General features: G+C 38.2%; 1 protein-coding gene across 1 annotated transcript in view; it reads left to right on the top strand.

The window, feature by feature from the left end:
• CDH13 (cadherin 13) overlaps window positions 1-22,042 on the top strand; it is a 477,887-nt gene that overhangs the window by 414,186 nt on the left and 41,659 nt on the right. The window contains exons 9-10 of the mRNA XM_084270008.1: window positions 6,190-6,372; window positions 7,305-7,558. Of these exons, the coding sequence (XP_084126134.1) occupies window positions 6,190-6,372; window positions 7,305-7,558 (437 nt within the window). The remainder of the gene's footprint in view (window positions 1-6,189; window positions 6,373-7,304; window positions 7,559-22,042) is intronic.

The following is a 22,042-nucleotide window of genomic DNA, read 5'->3' as shown; positions in this document are numbered from 1 at the left end:
TATTTACAGTCCCTGAATGGCTTTTTAGTCTTCTGGAAGCACATAAATGAGAGGATAGGAATACAACATCGGCTCTGAATAGGGTTTCAGCACTGCTAAAGGAAAGAAGTAAAAAGGAATTTAAATTCATTTTAAATTCATTTGTGAATCTTATGAGGATCTTACTCTGTAGATCTTCCAAAGTTTTCTAAGATTTATGATGTCTGCAAGAGGGGTAGAAGGTCTGTTCACATTGCCTCTCCGGCAACCATACTGTCAACTCTTGTGGCATGAAGCATGTCATCCATCCATCCATCCATCCATCCATCCATCCATCCATTCATCTTACCCTGTTATTTTTGCATTCTGTCCCTGCCCTTCTCAATCATGAACCTAAAGAGTTCTCAAGGTGGTCCCACCTCTTAGCACTACTTTTCCAAACAGACTGATAAGCTGCAAGACAAGATAAAGTCATGTTCAAACTCGCCTTCTGTTGATCATTCATGCTTAATATCAGGGATATCAAGCACCTTTGTGTTTTTCATTAAAAAGTTACAAATTTATAAAGTGTGCAGAAACTGTAGCCCTATTGTAGAGAGCAGAATTTAATCTTTGGCTTTCCTTTTAGCTAATTAATCTTTTGGATTTGTTGCTGTGTTTCAGGCTGTAGCATATAGTGGACAAAAGCATTCATTATTGCACAGTACATTTATTTCACATTTATTTTTGTAAAGTAACTGGTGTGTGACTTGAAAGACAGCAAGGCAGTTACAATAGATAGCTTGAGAAACCCATTCAAAAGTAAAAGGTGAAAGCACATCCAAAATTATTATGGTCAATTTCATATATTTGGGAAAAAAATTTCTAAGCTACAATTGAATTCTTTCTGTAATTTCACTAGGGAGATGGAAGAATATTATGTACTTAGAAAAAATAGAGAAAAAGCTGAAAGAAACACTTAAACTTAAGAAATAATATAGTGCCTACGAGTCAGCATTATGGCAGTAAGACCATGACAATTATTTAAGACCATTTAGGTGACTCATAGCTTTAATTTGTGTTTTGCATCTAGTTTACACTGTCAAATCCTTGTTACACTACAATAATGCTTTATATTTATGTAGTTTCTTTCATCTAAATGGTTTCCAAAGTGGTTCACATGTGCTTCATGCACAAGTTAGGTCAATTTAATCCATCGTATTAATTCAGCTATTTCCATAGTGAAATATGGCAACGGTTTGTGTCCATGTAGTAATGGCTGTATAGAGTTTTAAGAGGGAAAATGCCTTCAAAATCTGTAGAAGAGATTAGGGAGAATGTAATACCAAGTTACAATTTGCTCTGGCCACAAAATTGGCAATTAAATTGCTCATGTGGATTGTTTGGTACAAGCTGCAGTCGGTCAGGACCTCTGTTCTCAGCCTGTTAGGGGCCAGCATGTTTGGTTATTGTGCTGAAAAAAGGTGACTGGAGAACCATCAGCATCACTTTGTTCGATGCACGAATGTTATGCTAAATATTTCCACCTAGTGCTTTACCTGCCTAGTTTGTGAAGTCTGATGAGCTCCAACTCAGACTGCTTGTTTGTTTATTGTTAGCTGGCAAGTTGGGCATTGTGTCCCAGTGAATTCCACAAGAAATATCTATGACTGACATTTATGAGGTTCTCATTCTGTATTGCTTGAGAATGCAAACCTTTGTAACCATTCTGAAAATCCCTTTGTCCCTGGAGATATTCCAGATATAGAACTATGGAAAATACATCGTTTTCTTAATAAATAAATGTTGGCCACTCAGGTGCACACACACATGCTGAGCAGTTTGCAAGGTAAAAGACACAATCCAAGAGCAAGCAGATTGCAAGAGATTGTATAAACTTGTCTTCGTATTTTCAAGAAAGTAAATAGACAATATATGGTTGCAAAAGCAGTGGACTTCACTGGATGAGGGCAAATACAATAACACAATTTTGTTGGGGAATTTGTAATAGAAACATGTGAATTAATACATCCCATTATTTCTCATCTTTTATGATATATAGATGAGGAAACAAACACATGACAGTAGCACAGAGTACCTTCAACTGGAATGTCACCCTGATAAATGCAAACTGACATGCAGTTTTAATTTGTTTGTTCTTGCCTGGGAATCACAGCATGCAGAATCTTAATGAGCCATAGGGTAGTGATCACCCATCCCAGACACGTTTATCTTGCATTGTGTTTGCTGCTTGTGGCAGCTCTTTAATTTGGGTACATCCGTAACCAACTCTGAGACAGGTTTTCGGTAGTTTCATAAAGGTATTAAGGTTATTACTGCGTGTTCATGCTGTGGCAGGACAGTAGACATTCAGGTGATTCTGATGCAGTGAAGTTCATTTGTTCCTCTGTACTCTGAGAAGTAAATAAAACCTCACTTATTCAGAAGCTTTAAATAAGGCTGTCAGATTGGAATCCAGTTTTCATAGAGGTTAGGTACCATTTCCATCCCTTTACTGACTCATTTGTTGTAGGAAATATAAACAGCTTGTTTTCACTCTCACAGTTCCTAATGGAACCATCTTTGTGATCTTTCAAAAGAATGTCCAGTAGTTGATCTCTACTTCCCATCAGTCCTTCATGACACCAAATATTGGTCAACTTGTTACATTTTCAAGTCTGTTTGTGTGTACTCATAGTCTGCTTTCGCTCCCTTGGGGGACCTCTTCATCTACACACATCACTATATTTCCTTGACGTCTTTCAGTTCTCCATTAGAAGTCTTATTTGCCTATAAAAACCTCGTGATAAAGGGCTAAGTGCTGGCCACTGTTGACTTATGGTTTCCTTCCAAGTTGCTCAAGGTCTGTTGACTGTCTTTCTGTTATTTTTTCATAAATTTTTGTGTGTCCCGTCCCCCCTTCCCCCCCTCCATGTATATAAAGCTCTCAATATGGCAGAATGACTAGAGTTTCTAAGCTGTATGCATGACAAATACAGTAAATGACAATTCAGCATATCACTGCACAGAGCAAGTTAACCTTACACATAAATCCAGCCCATGGTATTTGCCTTCTAAGCTATTTTTTTATATGGGGACCCAGATGATAGCAGTTTAAATAAAGTACTGAACTCATCTATTTTGTTCTTAATTTATAGTGCTGCTTTGGGGATGTGCAGATATTTAAAAAGAGTAAAATCAATTAACTTGTGATCCAATTATTTGTGTTAGCCACTATGGGGTTTTATTTTAGAGCACCGGATAAGACTTTCCCACCTGAGCATCGTGCTTTGAGAATGCAAACCTTTCATCTTGAAATATGTCAAAGCTGTGGTTATATTTTCTCTATTTGCCAATCTAATTCCTATTTTTGTCCTTTAATGGTTTTTTTTAATTCCCTTCTTTTGTTTTTGAAAAGGACCGAGTATAAATACAACAGATTTTTCTAAGTATTAGGAATTTTGTTCTTTATATAAACGTGACTGAACAGGCAAAAGAATTCACCTCCTAGATAATATGCCCTATATTTTTCTGGGCTATTTCACAGTAGGTATTTGTCTTTTGCAATTACAGATCTGTGTTTTATTACACTTTTCAAGTTATAAATTTAGAGTAGAACCATGTGACAACTTCTGTGATTTGATCATTCTGCTTTTTCATCCATCCATCTTGAACAGAATTTAGTCTAATGTTCCAGACTGCTTCAAATACCCTCTGTGTTTATATGGCCATTTCTAAAATGCACAGAACACTAGGGGTGAGTGTACCACTCTGCTTGGACTTACTCAGCTTGGCACAGCCTTTGGCTGCAGACATTGTCATTTCCTTGATCTGCAGGTGTCAGAAGCTCTGAAGTTTTATGCCCCCAGCAAGTCTATGTGCCCTTTCTGCACTACTAACTCACAGCAATTGAGGCTACTGAGAGCCCTTCCTAAATACGGAGATAACAGGAATGCAGAAGAAAGCCAACCCCAGCTGAGATATCCTTGAGATAGAGATCCTTAAACTGACACTCAAATTTTAACTAACTGGTGCATTGTGGCAAGCTTTTCCATCATTGTCTGGCACTGGTAGGGTAAGCATAACAAATTTACCTCACTGGCTTCACAATTATGTATCTGCATAAAACAGCCAGATCTCTAAATGCAGGTCTTACTGTTCCCAAGGTGATCTGGCGAGTGTTGAACACTTAATTGAATCAGACTAGTGGATTAAGGAAAAGATTTTTCAGAAGGATCAATATGAATTAGGAGCAGATGCCCTGTCAAATCTAATAGTTAGATTCTTTAGCATTAGCTTCCTTGAAATCTTGTCAACTTTCACATAGCTAAATAGTTTTTTGGTACTGAGCACTTGTTGGGAAAAATTCTGGTGCTTATAGTTCTGGTGTCTCATTTTATAAATGCTCAAGCTGAGACAATATGAAATAATACAAAAATATTAATCATGCTAATCACTTATTTTCAATTAGAGTAAGAGGTGTCCAAGTGTGCTTTCCAGTGACAGCATTTTGCTGAGCAGGAAGGAATTCAATCTTGGTAATCATTCCTCTGTTATTTCCAAAATCCTTAATAGAGCTTTTCTTTTTATTTGTTTCAAAGCAAGTGAAAATATTGTTATATTATCATTTAGAGTTAATTAAACTGCAAATGAGCTTAATGATCTGTCTGAAACAAAGCTCAATCACAACCTGTTACATATTAACTATCAAAATCAAAAGAAATATTAAATTCTTTGTTAAGTATACTGAAGAAGATAGAAATAGGCAATCATTAATGTCATCCTTTTATAAAACCAGGTTTGACAGTGGAAAGCTTGAACTGAGTGCATATGCTCAAATTATATGGCTAAATTGAAAAAATATTTGGAAACATAAGTCAAATATATTGGAATAAATGAAGCAAAGGATGACTGAACACAGGAAAAATTGTAGTCCCCTCTGTATTGTACTATGAGGAAATCTATTTTACCTGCTATTTGTCCAGATTGTGAAATCTATATATTAATAAAATGCCATTTTCCAGATTCAGTATTCTTACAAAATCTTCTGTAGTGTTATGACTTGATGTGATCTATTAGACAGACCAAAAGATATCTAGTCTATTAAGGTCTTGAAGCCACTTGGGTGATTTTTGCCCATGAGTGATATATTGTCACTGACGATGTGGCTTTTAAGCCATCCATGTACAGCAAAGCCTATTTGTGTTATTAAAGTTTGTAATTTTGGACTTTTGAAGGCTTAATCCTTAGAAATGCTAAGATTTCCTAATGATCTATAATGGTACTGCTGATGTTCAGCACTTCTCAGGATTAGGTACGTTATCATTCTGGTTTATCCACCTATAAAGCAGGTATTATCTTATCACTCTTATATACAGTGCTTTTAGCACGTCAGCCTCAAGTACTTGAAAGGTGAGGAGTATTATTAGCTTTGACCCTTACAAGCTTTTCCAATGGATTGCTTAGTGTTTTTCCTACATAAATAAGAATGATGTTATCCACTGTTTGACTGGCTGTTAAATTAGAATTTTCTCACAGGGCTTGGCTAGCTAAATGGAACAGCAGCACAACAAAATTCACAAGGTCAAAAAATTCTTCTACTGAAAAAAGAAAGTGATGCTGACTTTTAGCTCTGCAAAGTGCTGGTGTGAGATCCAATTGTTTTTGAATCTCTTAGAGCAACCCCTCCAAAAACTGGTGTTGGAAAACTTGTGAAGAGTGGTTTATGTATTGGCATCAGTGTAGTGAAAAATTAATTAGGAAAATAACAGACCAAAATGCAAACTAGGATTATTTGTAAACAATACTATATTCCAGGGCAAGCATAGGCTTTATTAGTCAGCTTCCCCTTCTGCTAAGCTATGAGCATAGTTCCCTTTCTGAGAGCAAATGCACTTTTGCAGCACTTTGTCATTTCAAGATTCACTTTTACAGTAATCTGAGCTGAACTGTCATCTTGTGATCAGAATCTTCCAGAGCTTGATTCCTATCACACTGCTGCTTATCTGTCATCTATGAGATGGAGAGCAACTGTAATGTGCTAGCTTATATTTCATGAGAGAGAATGTATTATTTAGAGCCTATAACATTCTGTTTCAGTCAAGGATTGCATCTTTCTCCTGTTGTGCTAAATAATTAATGGTGGCTTCGGTATTGTGTGTGTGTGGGGGGGGTCATTAATTGGAAATAGTAACAATTTCCTCTATGTTTTTGTTTTGTTTTGTTCTTTAGTTTCAAGCCACAGTAAAGGAGGGAGTCACAGGTGTAATAGTAAACTTAACTGTTGGTGACCGAGATGACCCAGCAACTGGAGCATGGAGAGCTGTCTACACCATTATTAATGGAAATCCAGGGCAGAGCTTTGAAATCCATACCAACCCCCAGACTAATGAGGGAATGCTCTCTGTTGTCAAAGTAAGAACCATTTGCTGTTGTGCTTTATTATTACTGTAAGGTCCTCTCACTGAATTTACTGTATAAGACAAGGCACAGTAAGAGTAAGTTACTCAAAAATAGATAGTTGGCTACCAGCCTTGTCCAAACAATGTGTATAACTCCTCCTGTCACAGGGAGCTTACTGCTTTAGCCGTAAGGACCTGCCTGTTCCTAACTCTATTGCCATTGTGCTCAAACAATAGTTAGCTTTGGAGTATGCGGCAAAATTAATAGTGAGACTTTACAACAAAGTTTTGTTTGTCACTGAGGGCACAATTAGAAATCAAGGGTCATGTCTTGTTCATGGTTAGAGTGAAGGACGTGGCTTCAGACTGGACTGGAGAGCTCTCTTTGGTCCCATGTTTCTGAAGTCTCATGGAAAAATTTCTCTGAAGATAATACCATGTTTCACACCTTAAAAAAACCAAACAAATAAATAAAGCAGCCCTACCAGAATTTTCTTTGTTTGACTTCAGAAGAAGCATTTTCAGTTTTAAGACAAATGGCATGTATCATGTATTTCCTTTTGATTTCTAGGTAGGAGTAGAGAAAGTATCCTTATGTTACTTGTAAGGAGCTACTAATTATGACTGATTTATTAGCTAAATGCATATTACATCATAAATAAGTATGCATTTATGAGAATTAACTTATATGTATGAGGTACAGCAAAAAAAATCTATGCTCTTAGATAGAGGGATGGTTCCATCTTTCATTAAGAAGTCCTTTACATTCATTATCTCCAATGCTCTTTATAGCATGTCTCATGCTGAGCTCTGACCAAGCATCAGATGTGATGAATCTGTTGTCCCTTTCTGGCTCTGTCCTCTGCAAGTTTGCAACGGGGTAAAGGGCAAAGTGTTAGGCACTGTCTTTGCAACTTGCACTCTGATTGGTGATATGTTTTACAGCCTCTAGACTACGAGATATCAGCGTTTCACACGCTGCTGATCAAAGTTGAAAATGAAGACCCTCTGATTCCGGACATAGCCTACGGCCCCAGTTCCACAGCAACAGTCCAGATCACTGTGGAGGATGTGAATGAAGGCCCAGTTTTCCACCCAAACCCCATGACAGTGACAAAACAAGAAAACATTCCTGTGGGCAGCGTTGTGTTAACAGTAAATGCCACTGATCCAGACACTCTGCAGCATCAGACTATCAGGTGAGTGCTCTACCCTCTAATTTTCACCCATTGGAAAGCAAGTATGTCTTTCATGCCTGAGAATTTGCCTGCCAGTACAGAATTAAATTGAAGTTGTTTGGATTCTATGTAATAAGAAGTGGCAATTTTTCTTTTCTCCTGCAATGATGAGGTTCTGTACAATGGAAAGAAGAACTGCATTAGACAGGGGGCAGCAGCTTTCCAGGCTCTGAGATTGCCACAGTAGAACAACCAAACACCACGAGCAATAGACTATAGCTTTGCATAGCATTTCAAAATTACTTTTTAACCTGCTTGTTTATTCCTCTTCATGAGAGCCAGAGAAAGTGTGTAAAAATTTAAAACATGTAGAGAAATAATTTATCTGCTTCACATATGGTGTAAGTCAGTTTATGTTCATTTATAATGTCTTTCAGTGAAATAATGACCATCCGTCCAGGTACAAGGGCTGGGAAAATACAGTCAAACATTAAAGCTACAGTAAGCTAAGCCTTGGCCTTGCCCAGCCAGATGAAAGTAATTTATTTCTGTGCTATAATAATAAAATCCCACATATTTGCCATGTAATGAGGAGCAAACGGAGGTGTGAAGTGGCACAGTCATTACATATTTTGACCCACCTGGTTGCATCCTTTTGGTTTTAGTTTTGTTGGAAAATGGAAGATGAAGAGCTTTCTTCTGTACTATTAAACTGGATTTCCAGATAGCTTTTCTCAGCATCTGAGAACTGCAGGTTAGGCACTATAGCTAGAATCTACATCTGGCTTTATTTTCTCATTTAAGTTCCCCCAGATATCAGTGTACACAAAAGGGCACAAACACCTCTGTGACAATGACTTCAAAGCTTTACCTGTGCTGCCACTCTATACCAGAGATCTAGATTTCTCTACTATCACATAGTTATTTAGCAGTGATTGTGTACTTAAAAGGTTTTGATACATGCACTTGTTCTGCAAAAAAATAAAGCTACTGATCTTGAAGATGTTCTCTGTCAGTAACAAATGTTGGCAAATATGCCATTGCAAAGGACTGTGCTGACAGCTTTGGACTCAAATGATTAGAAGGTGAATTTAAACAGGTGAGTGAGCTCATCTCCAAGGAAGGAAGGAACAGACAAGGCAGATAATTAAAAGTTTCAATTCTCTGCATCACCTCAAAAACACCTAGTTAATGGAGTATGAATATTTCTGGTTTTCTCTGTCAAAAAGAGCTTTGAGTTCTGTCATTGAAATATCGGTTTATCTGAAGGGTGATTCTTAACATGTTTCATTCCGCTTGTTCTCTAAATGTATTAATTTACAAAATGTATTTTTATTCTCAATTTTGCTTTTTGCTCCAAAGAGTCCTTATTTCATTCACTGTGGTCATGCAGATTTATATCTATGGGTGGAAATCCTGTGGAATGTCTAGTGATGTCGGATACAGCAACATGACCCCCAGCAGCATTACTCAGAACCTGGCTTGTGTAGGGAAAAGATATTTGTTCCCTTTGGGATTGGGACTAAGTTTTAGAAACATAATTATTGAAGTTTTCCATAGCTGTGTATTTCCAGTTGAGTTTGTGATGCTGAAAGAGAAGAAAATATAGGGATTTATCAAACCAAACAACCCAGAAACTATTATCTGATATTTTTTCCCGCCTTCATCTACTGATTTTGCTCAGTTTCTCCTAAGTACACTGACACTGCAACTATAGGACATACCAAGGAGTCACTGAGAACTCCAGGTTAGCTTTAATTAGTGTGTAACTAGCTAAGTAAGATAAACACTTTTTGCATTCCACCCCATGTCACGACTGGCTGTAAAGGACCTCTCAGATCTTGAATATACCTGGCTCAGAGTCTAAATTGAATTTTCCTGGAAGTTTTACCATAACTGCATGGCCAAAACCTGGAAGGTTTTTAGCTGAAAGCAAGATTTTTCTTTTCTTACCCTGCATGTGCAGAAAAGAAGAGCAGAAATAAGATAATCACATGCAGAAACTTTGCAAAAGGAAGTGGTTGTATAAGTTAGAAGAAAATAATGCAAATGTAATGGAAATCTGGGAAATGGTGGAATGGTTCAGGAAAGGCTAATTTGACTACTTGTATGTTCTTTTGCTAAAATAACAGAAAGCATAAAATAGCTTTTTTAAAAGATGCATTTAACACTGACAGGCATTATTGAAACACATAGCTATTAGCAGTGAAAAAGGAAGACTGCAGCATATGAGGACAGCATCTCAATTAAGGATAGTGTAAATTTACGTGTATAAAGGCCACTACTTTGGGTCTGGCTGAAATGTGTTCTTGTAGGTTCCTACAGGCAGGTTTAGGTCCAGGACTTTTATAGAGAATGCATGCCAAACTATATGGTTCTCAGGCTGTGCTACTATAAACTATATCATCAGAGTTCTTACAGTGATTGTGCTGGTAACATAGAGGCCAAGCAGGCATAATACAGACTTTCAAATGAGGGATTACACCCAGTATCGATGCCAACGAACAAGCAATGCTTTGTGCCTGCAAGTAGTAGTGAATACCAGGTTTATACTGTGTGTGCTGTGTGAACAACACACATCACCCCCAGCGAAGCACATACCTGTTCAAAGTGTGCAGACAGGTATGAAAACCAGAGAATTTGAAATGTTCCTCTTTTTTTTTTGATTTTCAGCCTATAGCGAGTGACATAAACCTTAACTGCAGGGATAGTTTTAGTTAGTTTTCTACATAAAACTCATAGGAGGGGCTGATGATTATTTGTAATCAGGAAATTTAGTTATCCTACTAGATATAGCATCACAAATGCGTTTCAAGAACCATGAATAGTGTACAGAAACCATTTGTGCCACTGTCCGCATTTGTATTGAATTTATTCTTTGAACATTGCATATCTGAATCAGATTCAAATTACTTATCTCCTCAGAAAAAGTGGCTAACTTTGTAAAATTCCTAAAGACAGCTGTACTTTTGAAGCAATTTTCTTTCTTATTCTTCAGCTTGAAGTGTTTTTGCAGACTGAGAAAGAATTTCATTTAAAAGCTCAAACAAGCTGGCAAAAATGTATTACACTGAAAAAAATATGACTCTGAGTATTTGTAAGACTCGAAAGCCCGTACCTTGAGCTCTAGCTATTTGTCTGCACATGATTAGCAGTGAACTTTCATGGTGCCAGCTGTTCTCTGATCTACTGATGTTAACATTTCAAAGAAACTCAAGGTATAGAGGTACAAACATCATCTCAGAAACAAGAACCCCATTCTCACATTGTCCAGGTAAATTATTGGGTATTAAATTTAATCTTAGTCTAAATTATACCTGTTAAAAACTAGGTTAATGCTGACTTGCACAGCTATATGCAGATCCATTGTTTCCTATGAAATGATGAGTATGGTGAGCTTTGGACCATGGATGTTGCAGAAAGGAGGGAGCAGATAGAACCAGTGTTTATTCCTGAAGACATACCTGTAGGTGGAAAATAATTTTTGTTCTGCTGTGATCGCTCCCAGAAAGAAAAGGATCACATTTCTTAGATTCATTAACCCATTTTTCTTTTTTTTTTTTTAGTATATAATTCCCTCTGTAATATCTGACTTTTTTAGAACTAAAAAAATGAGGAAATGCAGCAGGCCCCATTTTAATTATAACCCAACAATTTATTAATAGAACAGTAATGAAGTTTCTGAAATTTGATTTCTTAATCAGGGATCATTGGTGTTTTTGTGCCAGATTTAAGAGTTTAATTTTGAGTGCTTTCTCCCAACCTCTGAAATTTTAATCAGAAGTTTCAAGTATACATGTCAATGAGAAGTTAAAGGCCAAATTTAATAACATTTTCTACCTTGGGAAATTAAAAGAAGAACCTCACTCTCTGAAATCCATTATTAACAGTAGATCTTAATTAAACACAGTTACAGTTCTCAATGTTTGTCTGTGTGAAGAGATTGGTTTCAGTATTTTTCCCTTTTTTGGTTCAACAAGTCCAGGGATATTCAATAGTTATATTTTTAACTACATGTAAATAAGTTGTTTACTGTGGTGTATTTGTAATTTTTAATTAAAGCAATGTTATTTTCTGGTTTCATGGTTTATCATGGCAATATATTTTTATTACCTACTGTGCTCTTGGATTTTAAATTATTTATGTAAATATATTATTGCAGTATTTATTCTCAGTAAGCAATGTGACTCAGTGCTTCAGAAATATCTTCACAAGAAAAGTTTATTATAGCTCTAAAGCATATCTAATTCATTAAGGAGAATTAAAATGCAGTATTTGAAGCTGGAGAACTTAGAAATGGAACCCAAACTGCAGTGAGTTTCATGGGAATATGAAAGACTTCCAAAAATATCTGAAGCAATATATGTAAATAAGATAGCTATTTGTGTATCTGTCTGCATGTAATTTCTTTACCTGCAGCTGAGTCCAGTTGACCCCACATAGAGTAAGTGGAAGCTGGAAGCTTAGTGGTGAAGTCTCAGCTGTAGTAATCTGAAAGCCTTTCTTTTTTTCCCTTGGAAGTTGACATCCTTTTATTTGATTCTGGTCTCCTTACATGACTGTATTGTTAATTTAGTGGAATTACACTAATATGAGACTAAATCTCCATTTGTTTGAGATTAATCATTTCAGATGAGGAAAGCCCAGGATGCATCCAGCTGCCTGGTAACCCACAGCCAGGATATTCAATTGCTATAGTGTTGGCATTGTTCTGGCTGTGTTTGATAGCTCTAGGAGCAAAGTCATATTTCTTATTGTCACCACTTCCAAATAACAGCTCCTGGTCTCTCTGAAAGGTGGACCGACTCTGTTTTCCTTCACACAAAGTGCATTTTTCTATACAGCAAAATAAGTGTTTATATTAATGAGGCTTCATCCTTGAGCATCAGAACATGGGGATGCTAAAGCTGAACCTAAAAGACACTGAAATAAATTTATCAAGTTTGTTTAGTTGCCATTTCATCAAGAACCCCTGGATAGTGGACTGGCCATTGACTTGGCAATGGAAACTTTGGAGTTGGTGCCTATGGAGTTGGTAGAAGTTGGCGGAACTGTTCCAAACTTACTGGTGGCAACCATGATCTGCAAACTCTGTTGAAAAAATGACTGCCTAAACTTCTGCAAAACTGTGTGGAAACTACACTGCAGTGGGATTTATAGTTCAGTGAGTTTCTCCTAAATCTCAAATACTTGAGAAAACTAAGGAGAATTCACTGGAAAAAAAAGCAAGTTTACTTCTGTTCCTTCTCTTGCTGTCAATCACCACCCTTACATGTAGTGAATACATAAGCCATGAATTTCAAAAACAATTCTGAAAGCCTTTTTCATGTCTCTTGCCAGGATATTTTCAGAGATCCTGAACCCCCTCTGAACAAGGATGAGGCTTCAAATCACATTCCTCACAAACACTTAAGGGATCAATTTTGCATACTTTGTTGCACATCAAGCCTTTTTAAAGCACTTTTGTTGCAGGTGAAGGTCAATAAACTTGCTTTTTGGGATACACTGCAATCACTTACAGAAGTACTGCATAATGGGAAAGGAATAGAACGTCTTAAAGAGTGAATGCTTATGAAGTAACACACTTAGTCATTGTTAAATATGTCTCCTAGAGTCTGAAGGACTCATCTTTGATTCCTAACAACAGGAGATTTGTTTTCCTTGTGCAGACAGAAGAATAGTTCTATTGTTATAAATGAACGGCTGAGCCATGCTCTCAGCATGCAGCGCCAGAGTTTTTCACTGTAAGTTACACCCAAGAGCATCTCAAGTTGGCTCTGCAGTTTTATTTATGGCCTGTCTGAACCCAGCCACTGGGAATTTGTTGCACATCTCTAGATCTGAAGTTGCTGTATATTGGACAGTGCACATTGTTTTTCTTTTCCTTTCTCTTATTTAAGTTAGAAGTAAAGCCAGGTAGAGAGGGAATCTGCTCGAATCAAATAAGTTTTTTTTCCCCTCTTCTGTCTTTCCTGCAAAATTTTGAACACAGAAACACTAACTCTAGAGAGCTGCATGTATCGGGGCATCCAGCAATGCTGGGACAGGAGAGATTTAATCACTTCTGAAAGAAAGAACTTAGCTAATTCCCTCATGGTACCCTACTAGCATTTATAGTTGCAGGTATTCGGTAGCCAACCATTAGCTTAACAATATTCCCCACACATTCTGAGTTTTTTTACCGTTTCTTAAATGTGTGAGTACTATCTACATAGGTGACCACGGTGATATATATGTGCTGGTATTATAATACTAATATTTGAAGGGGAAAAAATAATGAAAAGATGTGTTGGGGGGGTTTTGTAACCATTGTTTGACCAAACTGACTTTCACTTTTTGTTTATTAAACAGAACAAACAATGTGTACAGCAAGATGCCAAAGGGGAAAATTGTTTCTGCAGTGGTACTGCACCTCCCCCTCTGTTCTTTTCTCATGCCTGTGATCGCACTGATGTAACTCTGGAAGGGTGATAACAGCTTAATAGTAAAATCAGGCCCCATTTTTCCTCTTCAGAAGACTTGTAGGTAGCCAGCACTGTGCAGAAAGCACGTCACTGGGTGTGAATTAATGTAGAGGAAGCAGCTTGTAAACAAACAGAAATCTCTGGTGGGAACTACTGAGGTGAGATTGAAGAGAACAAGTGCCTGGAGTAAAATCCCAGTGCCAAGAGAATTAAAGCATCTGCCAAATCTGGAAGCCAGGTCCTATAAAAGCTGTGGACAGCATCTAACCCTGACCATTCAGGAAATCCACTTTCAGCTCTGTCTGCTTCAGTATTGGAGCTATGCTATTACAGGGACTCCTTTTCCTCATAGTGAACAGATGTGGATAGTCTGCTTCCCAAAGTCTGTTACTCAGTCCTTTTATTACTCGCGGGCATTCCCACGGCTTCCTTAATATACAACCAACCTGTCAACACCTCCCTTTTTACACCTGGGAGTGTCCCTAGGAGTAATTGATTTCTCAGTTGCTTCAGTGACGAACACCTCTAAGCCTCCCCCGTTGTCTCCTTTTACCCTCCTCTGACACAGATCTTCTGTCTCTGTGTTGGGGCAGATCTAGTCCTCTTCTCTCCTTGTCTGCTTTTCTATATTTTTAGAACTTCAGGACAATCCCATCTAACCAGTTGGTGCTAGTATGCTGGATTTTGCTTTGCAGGGAGGTGAAGGAGCTCCCATACTTACTCTGTTTTATCTGTGCTAGTATCTTGTCTTACTGCTTTATTCTTCCTAGCAGTTGCCAAGGTTTTGGGAAAAGATTAATGCACATAAACAGGTTGCTATAGCACCTATTTTTTTTCCTTGCCCTCCCCTAGTAGAAAAGAAGGCAGAGCACAGACCAAATCTGAAGAACAGTGTACCCTTTCTGAGGAAAATGATTAACCCCTCTCTGATTAGTCCCTGAAACAACAGAAGTGTCTGAGTTTAATTATTAAAGAGTACCTAAACCATGGGGCTCAGGGATTCTGAATCCAGCGATTCATAGTTTTGCAGGGAACCCAGCTACCTGAAGGCAGACTTTATCACTCCAGACAATACTTGTCAAAGGATCATATTACTAAAACCTTCCATCTGCTTTCCTCTGTTGGCATAAATCATACTTAATATGTTGATATTAAAGCTATAGATGATAGAATAGAGAATCTGTGTTTCCACGTAATCAAATAAGCCATAGAAACCAATTTTAACTTCCCTTTATGTTACCTTAAGAATCCCAAATTCTCAATTAATAAGGATGAATGTAACATTTAAGGGGAGTTTAATTAGACCCTCTGTCTTTATCCTGCATAACAATATTATGCCACATTATGATTTCAACCATGTCAGCTCTCAATGAATGCCTGTGAACTGTGAAATTATAGGGCACATTTTTCATGTCACTGACTAAACAATATTGCAGCTCTTCTTGAGGAATATAACAATAGCACATATCAGTCACAAGTTGTGCTTGCGGTGGAAGTCAGATCTTGACAATAACTCGCTTTGTCATTACTGTTCCCTTCTAGTTTCAGAAAAGGGAGGATTTTGCCTCTGGAAGAAGTAAAGAGTATCTTGATTATAATAAGTTATCTGTCAAGTTTGAGGACGCTGTGTGAGGAGGCAAGTTCGCAGGGTAGGGGGTGGTATGGTGGAATTTCTGGCAATATTTTAAAGCCATTGAAGTCCCACTCTGCCAGGTTAGATCATGTGTATGTAGTTACAACTTTTAGTGGTGCTTTGAAAGAAGTTTATTTGGACTGGTAACATGTGAGACTGCAGCTCTGGTAACTGGTGTTATTTTATACAAAAGCAAAAGCTGGAAAACCAAGCACTGAAATAGAAGTTTTCTGGGAAGATTGGTAATGCATTTAGGCCAGAATCTTGTTATAAATTGGAAGTATATAGTTTGTAAATTAGAAGTATATAATTAAGCCATTCTTGTTCTTCATGTGGAGTTCTACACTGCTTTAGGGACACCCGTGACGATCTTGGATGACGCAAGAGCAGACTTTGTCTGACATTCATGTCCTGATTGGAAAAGGGAAACAGTGTCATTCTTTCACAGTTTTTGCCCTGCTGTGAAGACACGAGGTGCTAATTTAATGGCTGCATTTCATGAATTTTCCACTTCCAGATTAAGGGCAGAATAAACCACGTACACGTGAATCTGGGTGCAGGATTTCATCTCAGAGCAGAAACTTTCTCAGACACACAGAACTTTTGTTGCACATTTACAGCTGCTGCTCAAGCCACAAGACATCCCTAGCCTGTGCATTTCAAGGCACAAAGAACCCCATCTTTCAAACTCACAGATGGTTATTCTTGGAGTGGAATTTAAGTTCAGTGAAGAAATTGTCAGAAGGTTTAAGCACTCATTTCTGCTAAATGGAGCTCTGCAATGTTGCTGTAATAGGAAAAAAGTCTTGTAGAGTTCAATTGGAATTTTTCTATTAACTTAGTAATAAGGATGCCAATTTCTGTAAAATAGTTTCTGAGTAAGAGTGAAATTATGCACTTTGTTAAGCAGCAGTAAGCCTGAAGATTCATTCTTGGTTCAAATGTGAATTGCTAAGGACTGACTTCTTCCTAATTTTATGACAATTATGCCCTAGGTAAATATGCCTAGAGAGACATATGCATGCCTACTCTGCATATAGTTGGATAATTCTTAGCCACGTGATCCCTTGGGGGCAGCTCCATCGGGCAGTACTTAGCATAGCATTGCCTTGGAGATACTAACCTGTCTCACCCAGATTTCACTGAATAGTCCCAACCCTGGGGAATTTTTACACATTTACCTATTTTAATGGGCCCGTCAGAATAATGTTTCCTCTTTTTCCTTTCAAATGGGAAATTTCCAATAGAATTCTACCTGCCTAAGGCCTAACCTCTCAGGAGATTCAGCCCTCGGTCCTTGGTAGCATTTTATAGGTAAAAACCAAATGCAGCCACAGAGTTTGTCTGCTAATGCTTCAGGGCTAAAACAAGAAAATTTTGTATTAGTAGGGCACAAGGTTTACAACTTCAAAACCTGAGCTGTCAAAAGTTGCTTCTGGCTCTGGAAGCTTCTAAGTTATTAACTAGTGTTTAAACACATATTTTTAGTAGACAAAGAAAACACTGTGTCAGTTTTGTCTATCTCCATCCCAATTGTCTTAAGTTAGTTTGCCTCATGGAAACTGTCACAGAGTTTAGGGTTTTAAGTACAAGGGAAAAAAGAAAAAAGACGAATAAGCCCATATTAGCTTTAATCATCATCTAACTGTGACCCTTTGATCAAGTCCTTCTTGGTGCAGTGAGGTGAGGGTTTTTTCATTTCAGCTTCAGTCATTTCAGGAAAAGAAATAGCAGATCCTTTTAGTTTGAAAGGTCTTGAGGCTTTGGTTTTTTGTCTGCCAAATTGAAACGTTAAAATTCACACCACGGTGATGTTGTGGACATGCATTGAAGGAAGCTGGCAAAAAATTTGGATCTCTAATGGCAAGAGAAAAGTGTGTAAGAAGTTTAACTCCTGGGCATCTGATCCAGGGTTAAATAGCCAAGAGTAACTAAGCCATAATAGTTAATACGAAGTTTAGGAGAAATTAAATGCCTTCAATGTACAGAGCACTATATATATTGTGTGCACTGAATGCAAGAGATGTCAAGCAGAAAATAAAACTATGACCAAATAGTGGAAGATCGTTGGCAAAGTATTGCAAAGTGAGGCTAAACAATGAAATGAAATTCTTCCATGTCCCGTCTTTTCAGTACTTAATCCCATAAGATCTAATGAAAGCTCTTTTTGTGTTATAAACAAATGCTTATGTGGAGCTTTTTCCTCTAACTTCTTCACTTTTTCCATCATTGGCCAGCAGATTGCTTAAATGACACACATTTGTTATGTTGCTTAATGTACACCTGAAAGGGGCTTGGCTATTACGATGATGAACATGATATAAAAATGTGCTGTATAGAGTAGATTTGTCGTAGGCAATATATCAGAACAAGCATTCAGATGGACACAGGATTCTTACCCTAATAAAAAAGGTACTTTCCAACCTCCAAAGGATGTTACTTAGAAGTGTTTAGCAAAATTCGCCTTTTAGCAAAGAAAGGATAAATTTCTCTGTAAAGAATATCTTTTAATTTTCTATTTATTTGAAAAACACGGGGGGGGGGTGTAGTTTGTATACTATATGGTGAAATCTATATAAGAGGGACTTTTTCTCAATCCCGATATACCTGTGACGTGCTTTTCAGTATTTCTAGGAGAACTTAATTTCTGGCAGTGGTCTCTATTCATATCTACATGTAGAGGATCAAATCTGTGTTGCTGTAACATCAGTTAGACAGTGATGTAGCGGGGAATATCCCCCGAGTGAAAATAACCGAGTGTGGAATCTGGCTTTGAATGTTTTTGTTCAACAAGTGAGAAGTAGTATTTCATTTTCCTACCACTCCTTGAAGGCACAGGCAGAAACCTGGGGAGGGGGATGGAATTCAGCACAGCAGCCTATAACAAATGTAACAACCTGGACTTGATGACATTATAAATAAAACAACTAAGACACGGTTATACACAATCCTGAGAAGTGATAAGGGCCAGACAGGTAAGAGGAAAGTCCGTGGGTTTTACAGTTCATTTGGACAGCTCGAATGCCTGAGAAACTGATTCGTGGAGATTAGAAAAGGTAAATCACACTTCCCTTTCCATTTGTCATGATTGTTAAAGATTGTGAGTTAGGCAAACAAAAGGAACTGGCCTAAAATAAAGGGAAAGATGAGACACGATATCGCACATTGCTCCAACACTTAGGACAGAAAGCAGTCGCATGTTTTTCGTATAGCTCAGTGTACTCAGTCTAATAAACCTCAGATAGAAGATTGCCCATTATTACAGAAAGAATGAAAGAGAATTAATTAAGTTTCTTCTGTAAGAACTGCAGCCATGAAGTGCATAGTGTATTCAAAATCAGTTGGAAAAAATGAAAACTTAATTTGTGTGATTGTTAGCCAAGAATAAATGTGCCTTTTTCTTCATATTATCAGATTGGATGGCAGCATGGATTTTTCTTGAATGTTATATACTCACATTATCTATCACAGCTGCTGCTGAATTTCTCACCTACCCTTTCCTTCTCTGCTACTGAATCCTGCAGGGTTGGAAAGCATTCTTATTTGGTGGGTATTAATTCCTCTGGGCTACATAGCTATACAAAAGCATCAAGACAGGCTATTTTCCTTCTATGAATGCAGTTATTTTTAAACAAAGCTAAACTAAAGAACTCAAAGGAAAAACATCTTAATTGCTGCAATAATAATAACCGGAGTCACATATTTTATGGAATTAGTTGAGTTCTATTTCTATGGAAACAAAGTTATGAATCTGTTGACTTTTCACTGATGTATAAAACCCAATGAAAATTTCCAGTTCTTCTGGATAAAGTCAGACCATTAATCTAACACTAGGCAGCCTCACATAATTTCTCACACAGACATTGACGTGAAATGCACATTATCGTGTTCGTGTCTTGTAGGATGCAACTGAAAATATAATCTGATGCTGAGCAATGGTACGGATATGTTTTTTACTAGGACATCCATTTAAAACAAGATTTTGCCTAATTCCCTCTATAATTTTCCAGAAGTAATGCCTGCAAAAGTAATTCTTTCATATCTGTGTGAATAACTCATAGCCTTTCCTTGGGAAAGTATTTGCATGCACTGTTGCGTGTATAAAATATTTTTCATGAAGAAACAGTAGGATTTAGAGGAAATGTAGGAAAATGTAGGCTGATAAAGAAAAGGTTAATAAAAGTCTAACTCTTTAAAAAGCCCACATCCTTATTTCCTGCTCTGATCCTGACCTTTAGAGAATTCAACCTTCATAACAGATGCTTAGGAGATTAAATAGGGAACGCGGAGGTAACTGTCTCATCGTTTGGCACCCAACTGGGACCAAAATCATTCTGATTTGATTCTGCTACATTCTCAAATATTTTGATTTGGTTTAGAGCTCCACATATCTCCTCCTTACAGGTAGTATTTAGGAAGTCCACATGAAGGGCTTGAGCCAGGAGAAAGCCTTTCATTTCCCTTCTCTTCCTGTCAGTGATGTGTATTCAAATTCCCAGCACGCTGCTCTTACTTCTGTCAAACTCCCTCCTTCAGGGATGTGGTGGTGGGCAGGGGAGAGAAGTAGCAGTACTTTTTGGTTTAGAGCTGGCGTCGATGTGGTGGCTACAGGAGATTGGCTGGTGAAACCATCCAGCCTGCACAGACGCCCATCCCAGAGGTACAGAGACACAAATGCAATGGGAAATGTGTAAATGTGTTGTGGGGAGCGATGGGGATTAGTGGGGGACAGAGGTTGATGGCAGCCTGTGGCGGCAGCAGCAGCACGTGGCTCTGAGGGGTGGCAGGAGAGGCTGCGGGGTGATGCTGCAGACTGCGGCGCGTTCGCACAGCTCCCCCTCCCTCAGGAATGACAGTTATTAATTCAGTTGTTATTGTGAAGCAGTAACATGAAATATACTTCTGGGGATCAGCTCTGTGTTCAACAAAGACTACAAATAATGGCTCTGGCAGTGCTCTAATGTGAGGAAGAACGAGATGCAAGCCAGGTTTTTTGCCTGGATCAGGTTCAGCTCAACTCCCAGGATCAGTGTTTTTGCTTTTGCCTTGGTGAAGCCTGGATTGCAACGTGGATCTTTGCCACACGGGATTACACCTGTCAAATACGTGAAAACACACTCTTAGGACCATAGGATTAACAACCAATATCTCACCAAAATGAGTTGCTGGAGAGGGAAACCTGCACCAGCTGCATATTATGTACTAGCTGCTAAATACTGGCAGTTTAAACAGAGCTGGGGGGCCAGAGTTGTGTGCTTGACAGGGAAAGGAGAGGGAATGAGCAAGAATGGGGCTGTTCTTCCTGCCAGGCTCCAAACTGCAACCTGCCAGGAAACTCAGAGGCTTTTCTAAGTCAGCAGAACGTTACTGCTCTCCCATCATCTCTTGTGTTACGGCGCTCGCCTTAGAAATAGCTGAATATTAGAAATAAGTCCTGTGCAAGTTCAGCCAGCTCAGGAATGCCCCAGCTCTGTCAGCACAGGAGACTACTTCGATTACTTTTCTGGCAGTATCAGCTTCTTCACAGATTTTCTTTCTGAATTGCTACTTATTGCACGGGCAATTTATTGTGTGTTAAATTTTGTCCTTTCCTATGCCAGTTGTCCCTTTTTTCTTTGTCTTTTTGCTGCTAAGCTAAGAAAAAGCTGGTGCAAATATCTATGTTTGCTCTTAGTAGCAAATAAGCTTTCACATACATTTTTTTGGCTGAATACCTGATAAAGCCAGGGGAGCCCTATTTTATTATTTTTTTTTCTTTAAGAAAAATCTCATGGCACTAGGACCCCGGTCTGGAACAACTTTTTTTGAAGGCCTTTATAATGAAATTTTAGATCCTCATTACTTAGGAATAAGGAAATTGCCGTTTGAGCGATATCTTTTCTGTGCATCACTGGGTCTGTCCTTCACTGTACCTACACGGTATTCACAGCAGATACTTTGCATTCCTTTTTAAGTTTAAAGGGTAAGTTTTTCCCACTTCACCCAAAGCACGGGCTCAGCCTCTCATCCGTCATTGCTTGGAACCTTTCACTATCTTTTCTGACCTTGCCAGACGGAGCAGACGTTTCCTTCGTGCCATCTCTCCTACAACTTTAACTGATGTTGCACGCTGATTTCAAGGCTGAGCTTTCTGAGTCTGGAACTGATTTTCTAACAATCTGGCTATCTGGTGAATAATTTTGCATGTTGTGGTTGTGATTTAGGTCTCTGTGGTAGAATAGGTACCAAGGTACTACCTTTTCAAGCTCGCATTAACTTTTATGTGACTGTTCAGCAGTGTTTACAGTCTCTTTCAAGTCTGTTAACAATTCATAAGATTCCTTTAGTTGGAATTGCACTGTTGTGGCTAATACCTGCTTTCTGACTTCTGTTGCAGCTCATGCCCCCGCCCCCCCCTTTTTCAAGTAT

This window comes from Gallinula chloropus, assembly GCF_964237585.1.
Source record: "Gallinula chloropus genome assembly, chromosome: 13".
NCBI lineage: Eukaryota > Metazoa > Chordata > Aves > Gruiformes > Rallidae > Gallinula > Gallinula chloropus.
This window is presented reverse-complemented; position numbering and strand designations above follow the sequence as displayed.